At 33.7% G+C, this 12706-nt stretch overlaps 1 protein-coding gene across 1 annotated transcript; it reads left to right on the top strand.

Annotated features, from left to right (window-relative positions):
• Positions 1-5672: 5672 nt before the first annotated feature.
• Positions 5673-10927, top strand: LOC137811564 (lipoxygenase 6, chloroplastic). The gene is made up of 9 exons (XM_068613349.1): positions 5673-6176; positions 6762-7039; positions 7184-7421; positions 7554-7886; positions 7976-8061; positions 8311-8418; positions 8510-8811; positions 8922-9188; positions 10089-10927. The coding sequence occupies exons 1-9, from the start codon at positions 5798-5800 to the stop codon at positions 10846-10848; spliced, it is 2751 nt and encodes a 916-aa protein (XP_068469450.1). The 5' UTR covers positions 5673-5797; the 3' UTR covers positions 10849-10927.
• Positions 10928-12706: the final 1779 nt, after the last annotated feature.

A 12706-nucleotide genomic window follows, 5' to 3' on the forward strand; every position in this document is an offset into this window, starting at 1 on the left:
TTATCATGAATTACAAGATACATAGTAAATAAAATATGATAATTTTAAGAAAAATAATGACATGAAAAATTTTAAAAAAATTATTTATAAAAATAAAATTAACTGTTAACCTGTAAAAATAAAACATGATAAAAGACACTTTTATTTCTTATATCTAAATCCGACATCTTAATTTTATATACTCATTCATTATATCTTAGATTAATGTTATTTAGTTATTTTCTTCTTTTAATATGACATTCTCTTGTAATTAATTTTACTCTTTTCTTCTACTCTTTTAATCATGTGTCTTCATTCTCATTTGTTTTTGTGGTAGATTTTTATTTCTATCAATCTTACTAGTTAATTATTTAGACCTATTAAACAAATAAAACTTTATAACTATTATAACATTCATTACTAACTAGATTGTACAAGTTTTAAAGGTTGAACAGGTACCTCTTTTTCTTTTCTTTTTTTTTCTTAAAGCTCTCTTTTCAAAAGTAAAATATTTACGTATATACATTCTTGAAACATCATTTGGTAGAGAAAGTTCATCTTTATATGTAGTTCATTTACTCATCATCTCATTTTATGTCACATAAACATATATTATGATGATAAATATCATTTTCTCTTCTTTAACATTTTGTCTCATCTTAAAGTTATAGATTATAGTTGAACATTTAATATTTGTTGATTTAAGAGATTTCCTTTTTTTAGTATACACTTGATTAGATATGGTCCAATTTATTTCACCCCTAATGGCAATACTGTTAGAATTAGAGGCCTTAAACAAGAGGGGGTGAATTATTTTTGAAAGATTTTTGCAAGTATTGAATGTAGAGTGAAAGGCTATGAAGAATCAATCAATTAGAAAACTATTTAGCCAATTAGAAAACTATTTTTAGTTTGATTCCAGAAAATCAAGTTGTTGTTTTCACGAAACACCGGTTGTTTATACCAGCAGATTTTAAGTCAAAGATAAAACAGTTTAATGAGTATAGGAATAAAGAGATTCACACAAGATGTTTATACTGGTTCACTTTTAACCAAGAACTACATCCAATCTTCAGCTAACCACTGAGAATTCACTATGTAATCAAACCTAGATTACAAACCACACACCAAGAGTGATGATCTTGAACCCCTAAAAACACACACCACTCTTTCGCAAAAGACAGTTTCTAGAACAAACCTCTGAAACTACACCACACCAAATCACACAAAATTACAATGTTTAGAGAAGAAGGGAATAAAATACACATGGGTAAAATCAAAGATTAAAGTTCAGAATTACAAGACAATCTTATTTCACACTTGAGATGATCCAAAAGCTCTTTGAAATCTTGAAAATTGTTTTTTATTTATCTCTCTTTCTTAGTTAATGACCATGAGCGTAAAACAACTTTTTTATACTCCAATCAGATGGTCAAAGCAGTTAATCATTTAAAACAGATTGGTACAACTTAACATAATTTTGTTAAGGTTTTCAGAAAAACAACCAGTTGAATTCTTGAATCAACCAATTGAATTAGCTCGACAACAAAGTCAAGCTTTCCAAACTCATTTTAAAAACAATTAAGTGCCAAACAACAGGTTGAATCGACATTTTAACAGGTTAAATTTTCACACTCTTTAGAAAACTCATCTTTTTCAAAAGGATTGAGATTCAATTAACTTTGGATCATCTTAAAGAGTGGATTAACAAATTCAAAAACTACTAGATACACACACATGACCAGCAGCAAGGTCTTCAAGCATTTTGGATTTGGACACACCAAATCACCTTGTTCAACCAATACAAGTGACACTTAAAACTCTTGTTGTTAGATTTCATAATTATTTACCCTCTCCACCATAATTTTCCACCAAAGAGCTTCAATTTCAAATAAAAAGGAAACATAAATAAATGTGAAATCATGTTTTTATGAAACCATAAAAATTAATTAAAAGTTATACCGAGTTCTCTAATATCCCTAGTGTTTATTACCATGCTTCTTTTTAAAAAAATCTTTGAGATTTCTTGAATTGATTAAGTTGGAATCTAATAATTTTATATGGAATAATATTTTCAATGGTCTTGTATGAACAATACAAAATTCACCATTCACATTTATGTTTCTACCATAATGAAATATGATTCAAATAAAGATAAGTATTAAATATCATTATAAAAATACAATAAAAAAATATAGTATTGTAGTCACTTATTTAGGATTAAGGTAGTAAACAACACTATGGAGATGCATGTATAAATGCAAATTCCATTGAGTATCATTTATCTTTCATACCTTGTTTATATTGAGCATCTTGATTATTGAAATTTGTAGCTATTTGTTCTTTAGTTCTATCTATAACTTCATAAATATATTACATGACATGTTTTGAGTTTTTATATATAAGTCTTAATACTTTCATAAGTGGAGTTACACACTTCAAAAATATCAGATGGATTTTCAAAATCTATCATCACATAAAACAATATTTACTACTTGTTTACCTTTACTTTTATTACCATGATTACTAGTTGTCAGTTCCTATGAAACAAACATAGATTGAAAAACATTTTTTTTGTTATGTTATACATTGTAGGGTGAGAAAAGCAATTGCAAATCTTATAATTGTTGGTTTAGCTAATTCTTTTTTTGTTGAAATGCTTTTTATACAAGTTTAGGATTCATGTGTTTCTATAAATGGAAGTTGTGACTTTCTTTGGCATTTGCATTGGTATTATAAGATAATGGGAGTTGACCAATGTCTTCAATGACCTGCACAAGGAGATCAAAATAATTTTTCTTCTCATCTCTATCATCTTTCTAGCTTTCACAAAATTAGAAGCACCATCTCGCACAACTCGTGCAATTCTTTCCAATTTCTTCTATCATAAAGTCTAATAGCTTAAACATTTGTTTGGCATAATCCCATTACTCATATTAATAGATTTTAAAAAAATTGTTTCACTTGGACTATTCACCAAAATGATGATAAGTGACTTCCCTTTTCCATCTATCCAACCATAACACATAATGTAAACCTCATTTCTTCCATTCAACTTGATATTTTTTCAAACAAGTTTGAATATTGTCAACCACATTTTTCAAATAAGATATTCTAACTTCATGATAAGTAAGAGACTTTAAACATTTTCCATATTCAAAACTAAATTTTAACATTTGGACAAATAAGGAGCTTTTTACCAAATTAAATGCATGTATGCATTTGCACCATCTCTTTATATTTAAATATTTCATTAATAGTTTTTTGCTTTATAACTTTTTATTTTCCTTTGTTGGCAAATGACTCAAATGCTCCTTTCTTATTACTAACTCGAATATCTACCTTTTCAAAATAGTCTATTATTTACTTTTTTTTAGTTTTCTTTTCTTTATTTTTTAACAATTTCAAAAACACTTTTTAATATTATCTAGAACATATGTACAATCAATGACATTCTTATTTGTTTTAGTAAGATGATATTTCATTCTTGCAATACCACCCTAACAAGTATTTCATTCTTTCTCTACTTCATTCAGGAACCTCAGTCTGGTATCCGCCTCATCCTCGTCCTCCATGTCCACCCCTCTGACCTTGACCACGCCCTTTGAACGACTTTCTGCCATGATTATGTGTGGCTTGGTGTATGAATCGATTGAGTGCTCTTGATATTGTTAGCTCCTTTAGGAGGTCTTTCACTTTAAAACACTCTTCGGTGGCATGTCCCTGGTGTCAATGATAGCTACAGTGTTTTGTCAAGTCACGCGAGGGATTGTTGGGAGCTGGGGAGGGTAGTTGGATGAGTTATAACTTGCAGGCCTCCTTGAGGACCACCTCCCTCGACACATTGAGGGGGTGTAATTCTCGAACTTTCTTGAGCATCTCCTTTTGAAGGGTGGAAGTGATGGAGAAGTTGGGGTTTTCATCACCTTTCTTCGAGCATCGGCATTCTCCTCGATGTTGATGTATCTGGTTGCCTTTGCTCGGAGTTGATCCATGTCGATGAGAGAATCCAAGTATAGGGTACCTAAAAACTTCCATGGGTGTAACCCTACCAGGAGGGTATGCATGGAGATTGTCAGGTGCAAATCAGGGATATTCAATGTGGCTCTGGAAAATTGGGCCATGTATTGTCATAAACCCTCTCGCTCCCCATCTACAACGTTTTGCAAGAAGGTCGAGGTTGCAATAATTGGTTTGAAGTCAGAAAACTTAGCCAAGAAACATGCACAAAGGGTATTGAAATAGTCAATTGAATTCCTGGATAAGGAATAATACCAATCTAAGGCTACCCCACCAGTGTAGTTGGAAATAGTCTGCAGTGCACAACTATGTTTTCCGAGAACAGATTGACTTGAATCATATATGCTTTAACATGAGCCTCGGGGTCTGTGATCCCATTGTATTTTTTCATGCTAGGCCACTTTCATTTTCATGGCAGTTGGGTCCTCATGACCTCGAATGTGAAGGGGTGGAAACCTTCTAGATTGGACCTCATTGTTTCATTGAGAATAGGATTGGGTAGTGCCTTGAAAGGTAGTTGATCATGCCCCAGACTTTCCTTCCACGAGGATCTTAGTGTGGGAGTATACTGAGCTTCTCCATGATAATCTAGGTGTGTAGGTATGAGGTGGAGTTCGCTCTTATCAAACAAATGGCTCGAGTGAGAGTGGTTGAGATTTTGTTGTGTACTCAGTGAAGTTTTTTCCGCCTCGAGTATAGTTGTCATTTCTTATTGCAAGTTGATCCTGTCATACTTGTATCTTAAGTCGATGTTGTTCAGCTTCCTTTTGGTCTTTTGGTGTTGTTCTTTCATGGATGTTATATTCTTCTCCATCTTGTCATGCATTTGTCCAAGATTAATCTCCATTGTTTTTTGCATGTTTTTCCTCGTTCTTTCAGAGGTTAGCTTCGAGTTTAATGTTCATATTGTTTTGCGAAGAGCTCATTTTGTAAGGCACACTCAATATTATGGTGGTCCTGGGATAAAATCTTACCAAGTTTCCACAGATGACACCAAAAGTTCTTACTAAAAATGAACACAGAAAATCCTGAAGTAGAATTGATTTCGCTCCTCTATATACTGAGTTTTGACTGATTACCAAGAAGAGGAGGAAATTTACCAGAAAAAGATTTTTTTCAATGTTTAACTTAGTAAGAACATTGGATATCAATATGTATTTAAAGTATAAGTATAATGATAAGATGATGATGAGATACTTCCTAGGAAGTTTATAAACTCTTTGAAAAGTGAAAAAAGCTTTAAAACCATCATTAAAATAATCATTATCATTCTTGAATAGCCGCTTAGCTATTAATCAATCATTTACCTTATTATGAGTCATTTATTGATTAATTATAAGACCATGAACTCAGTCAATCATGATCGTGCCCAATCTTAATTCGGGGTAGGTACAATAATAAATGATATAATGTACTTAAAAAATAAATAGAGGTATAAATAATAGTTAAGCATGCATATTGACGTATTACTAGCTAGTCTTTACCAAATTCAAACTTATTAATTTTATAGAAATTCAGATAGAGATATAGTAAAAGGTAAGTAATTGATATTACTATAATATATGATGTCATGTGAGGACAATGAAGATAATGAATAAAAAAACAGAGATATTTATCGCGAGGAAATAATTATTGATAAGTTATTATATTATACTCTTATATTTAAAAAAGAAATAATTAATCTGATTTTAAACTTTTTAAATGAAAAATAAATAAAAGCAATTTTTTGGGAGTGGGTTACACAGCAGGAGAACACACACGCCCATCTCCGATTCGTGAATCCAAAAGACAACTCACAATGTTGCCGCTCAGGCCTCTCAACTCATACTTCTCCCTCCGCCCGTCTCCGCCGCTCCTCGCCCTCAACCACCTCCGGAACATTCACTTCCGGCCCTCCGCGCGCGGGAGCGTACAGGTCCAGGCCAGTGTTGGCGGTGGAGATCAGAGCCAGACCATGACTACGACTCCGTTGGACAGTAAAGAGAGGAGGGAGAAGAAGGGGCCGGTGGAACCTGGTTCCGGCGTTGACGAAGGGATACAAGTGAGAGCAGTGGTGACAATAAAGAAGAAGATGAAGGAGAAGATCGGTGAAAAGCTTGGGGATCAGTGGGAGTACTTGGTCAACGGCGTTGGTCAAGGGATCCAGATTCAGCTCATTAGCCACGACATCGACCCTGGTTACTTACTTTCTCCTGTTTCTCAACTTCAAATCTTTCTTCTAACTTTTGTCAAATTATTAATTTATGTTTTTAAGGTTGTCTTGAGATCGCCACCTTCATCCACTTTTTACTTCCTAAACTTTTTGCCGCACACACGAGAGTGCTGGTTTATGCAACACAGCTGCAAGCTTTTTTATTTGACTTCATGTCGCCTTGTTCGACGAAAAGCAGAAGCCATACAAAAAGGGAAAACTTGTTTGCTGATCTGCGATCCAAACACCTTTTTATTTTTTTAATATTTCCAGCAGTGATCAAATATTCTATTTAACATTACTTTTTATATTATTATGACATTATTATTTATACACTTTTTTTTTACATAATTATTAAGTGTAAATGCTCTTAGAATATTAATTAAATTAAACTGTCTTCCTTAAATTGAAAAGTTATTTAGTTTTTTTCGCATTTAACTAAATGAAGTAAGCATTTAATATTTGACATTGTAAGGAAATAGATGTGATGTGACAGTGTTATATTTACTCTTAAGAGGGTACTATTGTCGTTTTGTGATTCCAAATATTTGTTTGTTTTGTTGTTTTTCAGTTACTAATTCTGGGAAAAGCGTGGAAAGCTACGTGAGAGGGTGGATACCGAAGCCGTCGAACGTTTCTTACATTGTGGAGTACGCTGGTGAGTTCAGCGTGCCAAGTGACTTTGGATGCCCGGGTGCAGTTCTCATCACTAATCTTCACGGGAAAGAGTTCTACCTAGTGGAGATCATCGTTCATGGCTTCAGTGGAGGACCCATTTTCTTCCCAGCTAACACCTGGATTCATTCCCGAAACGACAACCCTGAAAGCAGAATCATATTCAACAACCAAGTGAGTCACTGCTCAACCCTCTTTTCAAACTCTAAACCAATGGAAAGTTATTGCATGCATGCATGATGATCAACACTCAAAACTCTACTCAACTATTTCTCCTATAACCGACAAACTTTCTAATTACGAACTCTTACGGGACAGGCATACTTACCGTCACAAACACCAGCTGGTATCAAAGATCTTCGACGTGAGGACTTGCTAAGCGTAAGGGGTAACCAGCATGGGACAAGAAAGCAACATGAAAGAATCTATGATTATGATACGTACAATGACTTGGGCAACCCTGATAAGGACGAGGAGCTTGCGAGGCCTGTCCTTGGGGGTCACGAGAGGCCTTATCCTCGTCGTTGTAGAACTGGCAGACCTCCCACTCTCTCTGGTACACTTCATAAATTTGCTTCCTTTTATCGGTTACTTTCTGTGTTGGGTTTTGGAATGAAGGAACAAGCAGCATGTCTGATGGGGTGTGCATAATTTGTTGTGTGTAATGGGTGCCATTCAAATCAATTAGATCCATTGTCCGAGAGTAGAATTGAGAAGCCTCATCCGGTTTATGTTCCCCGGGATGAAACTTTTGAGGAGATCAAGCAGGACACTTTCTCCGCTGGAAGGTTGAAAGCTCTGTTCCACAATCTACTGCCCTCCATTGCAGCCACACTGTCGAGTTCAGACATTCCTTTCAAGTGCTTCTCCGACATTGACAAGCTTTATATCGAGGGTGTTCTACTGAGAGATGAAGAGAGCAAAGGGGTAGTGGAAAATCTCCTAGTTGGCAAGGTGATGAAACAGGTCCTGAGTGCTGGAGAGAGTTTGTTGAAATATGAAATTCCGGCTGTTATAAAAGGTATGCTAGTGCAGAAAATGCAACACAACCTTGTTTTCTTTCACCGAAAACATTATTTATTTTCACTTGTTCGTTTTTTATGGTTCCAGGGGATAAATTTTCTTGGTTGCGGGACAATGAATTTGCAAGACAGGCCTTAGCAGGGGTCAATCCAGTGAATATTGAGCTGTTAAAGGTAGTTTCATATACCTAGGACTAAATTATGGTAGGGTTCAAGATCGTCACATGTCTATGGTTATGGTCAGCTCCATTTGCATGCAATCGGACTGTTTTAAGTTTTGAGAAAAAGTTAATCCAATTTGATTACGTGTAACGGAGATTATCCAGAATCATGGTTGTCTTGAATTATGTAATAATTTATCTTGTCTAGGAGTATTTTTTTTGTGTGTGTGGTCTCTTTAGCAGTTCTTTGTGTCTTCCACAGGAATTCCCCATCCGCAGCAATCTGGATCCTGCTCTCTATGGGCCTCCTGAATCTGCACTAACGAAGGAAATTCTAGAGCAAGAACTTAGTGGAATGAGCTTGGAACAGGTTTGCTCTATACCTTTGTTGCTACTTAGCTTGACCTGTTTTTCCAACAGAAATTTGTTAGCTCTACTACCAATTACTTTTGTATTATTAGGCTATAGAGGAGAAGAGACTGTTTATCCTTGATTACCATGACATGCTCTTGCCCTTCATCAAGAAGATGAACTCTTTACCTGGGAGGAAAGCTTATGCCTCTCGGACAATTCTCTTCTATACAAAGGCTGGCATTCTTCGTCCTGTAGCAATTGAGCTTTCACTTCCTAAAACGCACTCTTCCCCACAAAACAAAAGAGTTTACACCCAAGGCCATGATGCCACAACATACTGGACTTGGAAGTTGGCAAAGGCTCATGTCTGCTCAAATGATGCTGGCGTCCACCAACTAGTAAATCATTGGTAAGACAACTTTTCGTGGAAATTCAAAATTATAGCATAAATAGCTAGATTGGCTTCAGATTCAGTACATCTGATTAAGACTAATACACAGTGGAAATTTGTGTGTGCAGGTTGAGGACTCATGCATGCATGGAGCCGTATATTATTGCTACTCATCGACAGCTAAGCTCAATGCATCCAATTTACAAGCTCTTACACCCTCATTTGCGCTACACATTAGAAATTAATGCGCTTGCTCGGCAAAATCTGATAAATGGAGGCGGTATTATTGAAGCATCTTTCAGTCCGGGAAAGTATGCCATGGAACTTAGTTCAGCAGCTTACAAGAACCTGTGGCGATTTGATATGGAGTCACTGCCAGCAGATCTTATTCGGAGGTAATACTGATTTTAAGGCTAACCCCCGCGTAAATCTTCCTTTGTTGTCGTTTTCTACTTAGTAACATGAACTATGAAGCTTCTATCGAACACCGACACTCCCGTCTTTTGAATGAATTAACAAACCTTTTCCCTCCTTGGAGTGATACTTATAGGATACGTATATGTTAAGTGTTCAATTCAAAAAGTATTTGTTGGATTTCTGACAATTCTAATACGCTTCTAACACAATTTAAAAAAAATATATATATTAATTTTTTAAAAACTCAAACTTATTGTATAAATTTTTCTTATGATTATAAAAATAAGAAACAAATCCTTTTGAACTAGTAATGAAAAACATCTTTCTGCTCAAAATAATAATCAGAGACATATTTGTGCACATAAATTTTTATTGTCAATTTATATAATTCATAATTATATAATATATAGATTTGTGTTCCCGTATCCTACATTTTAAAAATTATACGTATCTTCGTGTCCGTGTTCGTGTCGTATCAATGTCTGTGTCAGTGTTTATACTACATAAAACATGACATAACATACTAGTATGGCCCCTTTACTATAGAGGTTCAATTTATTTAGAAATTTACAAAAATAGTTAAATTTTAAAAAATTATCCATATTATGTATGAACGTGTCAGTTTCATCATAATCATTAAATGGAAATATACATAGAAATACAGAACAGGTAAAATAAAATAAAAATTGAAAAAGAAAGAAGTTGTGAATTTCCATGACTTGTAAAATAAAAATTAAAAACCTATAGTCATACATTAAAGTATGACTTCTTAACTGCGAAACATTTGTTGGATAAATTTAAAAAAAAAATGATCCTGTTTGATAAATTTCCCTAGTATTCTATCAATCTGTTTATAATCCTCTTGTTTTTTTTTTCAGGGGAATGGCAGTAGAAGACCCTTCAATGCCCTGTGGTGTAAAACTGGTGATTGAAGACTACCCTTATGCTGCAGATGGACTCTTGATCTGGTCTGCCATAAAAGAATGGGTAGAATCTTATGTTGGACACTTCTACTCCGATTCAAATTCAGTGACATCTGATGTTGAACTCCAAGCATGGTGGAGTGAAATCAAGTTAAAGGGTCACTGTGACAAAAAAAATGAACCCTGGTGGCCAAAACTGGATTCCCAAGAGGACCTATCTGGTATACTTACCACAATCATATGGGTGGCTTCAGGCCAACACGCTGCCATTAATTTTGGACAATACCCCTTTGGAGGATACGTTCCTAACCGCCCTACCCTTGTGAGAAAATTGATCCCCCAGGAGAATGATCCTGAATTTGACAAGTTCATCCAAAATCCTCAACTTGTTTTCCTATCATCACTGCCTACTCAGCTTCAAGCTACCAAAGTAATGGCTGTTCAGGACACACTTTCAACTCATTCCCCTGATGAGGAGTATTTGGGTGAGCTTAACCCTCTGCATAATCACTGGATCCATGACCATGAAATCCTCCAATTGTTTAAGAAATTCTCTGCTAGACTGGAGGAAATTGAGGAAATAATAAATGCAAGAAACAAGGACACCCGTTTGAGAAACAGGAGTGGTGCAGGTGTCCCTCCCTATGAACTCTTGCTTCGCTCCTCAGGACCCGGAGTAACAGGTCGTGGAATTCCCAACAGCATATCTATATGATCATTATTCTCACTATATTAGTCTAAGTCATATTTATTCACCCTAAACTCCATCTCATTAAGACATATAATTTTCGTAATTATTTTTTTGTCCTTTTTAATTAAATAGTTTTATGTTTTAACATATAAAAACAATTTTTTTCTTTGATCAAATAATACTTTAAAACAACAGCAGAATTTCTTCACTTAAAAATAAATATCATCTATTTTTTAAAAAATTTCTAGCGAAATTATATCATTTTAGTATAATAGATATGTTGATATACAAATAAAAGAAAATATGTTTCTATTAATAATAACAGGAACAAATAATAAAATAAGGGTAAAGTGTGTCTACATCCAGATCCATTTCAGCACCTTATCCAATTTCTTTTTCTCTTTTTCCAAGACCTGTCATTTCTCTCTGCATTTTCTTTGTCCCCTTCCTTTCCTTTTTCCTTCCTAGTTGGTGGCTTAAGGTTGCCACATTTTGTGGTCTCCACAAACTTTTTCCTAATTCAACTTTTTCTGAATTCATAAATTTTTTTAATAACATTTAGTTATATCTCATTTATAAATTAGTTTAAACTACATGATCAATTAGTATGAAAAACATGGTAATAGATCCTAGGCGATTATCATCGTTCTCTTCTCCTATTTCGACATATTCTAAACACCAAGTTGGCATTACACTTCAAATTATCTAATATCCTTTTTTTTTCTAACTCACTGTCCAACCAAAAATATACAGTATTATGTAAACTAATTATAACACAATTCAACTTTTCCTTTTTTATGTTTTTCACAATTTTGTTTAACTATATTTGTTGTCTTGTAATTTTGTCTTTACCTTCCCTTCTTGTGTTTTTTCTGTTTTTTCAAAAATTAGGTAAACTACTTTTGTTGCCTTGTAATTTTGACCCTTGAAATTTTGGGATATCTGAAAGGCATAATGCCAAACTTTTTGTTAAAGTTTATTAAGTTTCAAGAATTTTGGGAAGTTGTTTCATTCAATTACAAATTCATTTCAATAATTATGTTCTAAACTTTGAGATGTTATGATAAAGTTTTAGAGGTAAGGAGAATACTCATATTTACTTTTTTTTAGAGTAAAAATAAGGACCTAAACTATAACAATAACAATGAGATTATTCCTCTTTTACTTTTCATGTAATTTTTGATGTTGTTAGATGTGAATCTCCAGTTGATATGGTTTAACTTATTTTGTAATGTATTGTAAATTAAGACCTATCTTTATTTTGTTGTAAATTTAAAAGAAAACTTCCTTGGCATGTAAATATGATGTATATTTAACAAATGAAGTGGGCAAAACAATCAAGTGAAGCAAACTTGTGTATATTTGGTCAAACGAAGTTATGAACTTGTGTTTGATTCGTCAGGCAAAGTTATATTATCATATAATTTTGTTTGTAAGTCAAATAAAGTATTTGTGTCTAACATGATGTGACATATAATTTTTTTTTTTTTGTGCTATTGTCAAAATACATCTTTTTCATAACTACCATCCTAAATCATCTTAACTACTTGATAAACATGACTTCACAATATATAAAATAAAAATAATGTGAAACTTTCAAAGGATGATGAACAAATTATGACATTATATGATCTGTGTATGTATGTGTCTCATGCAAAAGACAATATGTGATTATGTGTTTCATTATCTAATTGTATATTCTTGAAATTTATGATTATTATTTTTTTTTTATCTTTTTTAGTAGTTTACCATTGTGTTGACCGTTGACCATGTGTAATAACTTATTATGAGTGTACTAGATACACAAGTAGATTCAGATGTAGGCGTTGAAATTTTATTTTACGATATATTTAAAAGGACATAGTTGTAGGAATATAATGTT

This window comes from Phaseolus vulgaris, chromosome 2 (genome assembly GCF_000499845.2).
Source record: "Phaseolus vulgaris cultivar G19833 chromosome 2, P. vulgaris v2.0, whole genome shotgun sequence".
In the NCBI taxonomy this organism is placed as follows: Eukaryota; Viridiplantae; Streptophyta; class Magnoliopsida; order Fabales; family Fabaceae; genus Phaseolus; species Phaseolus vulgaris.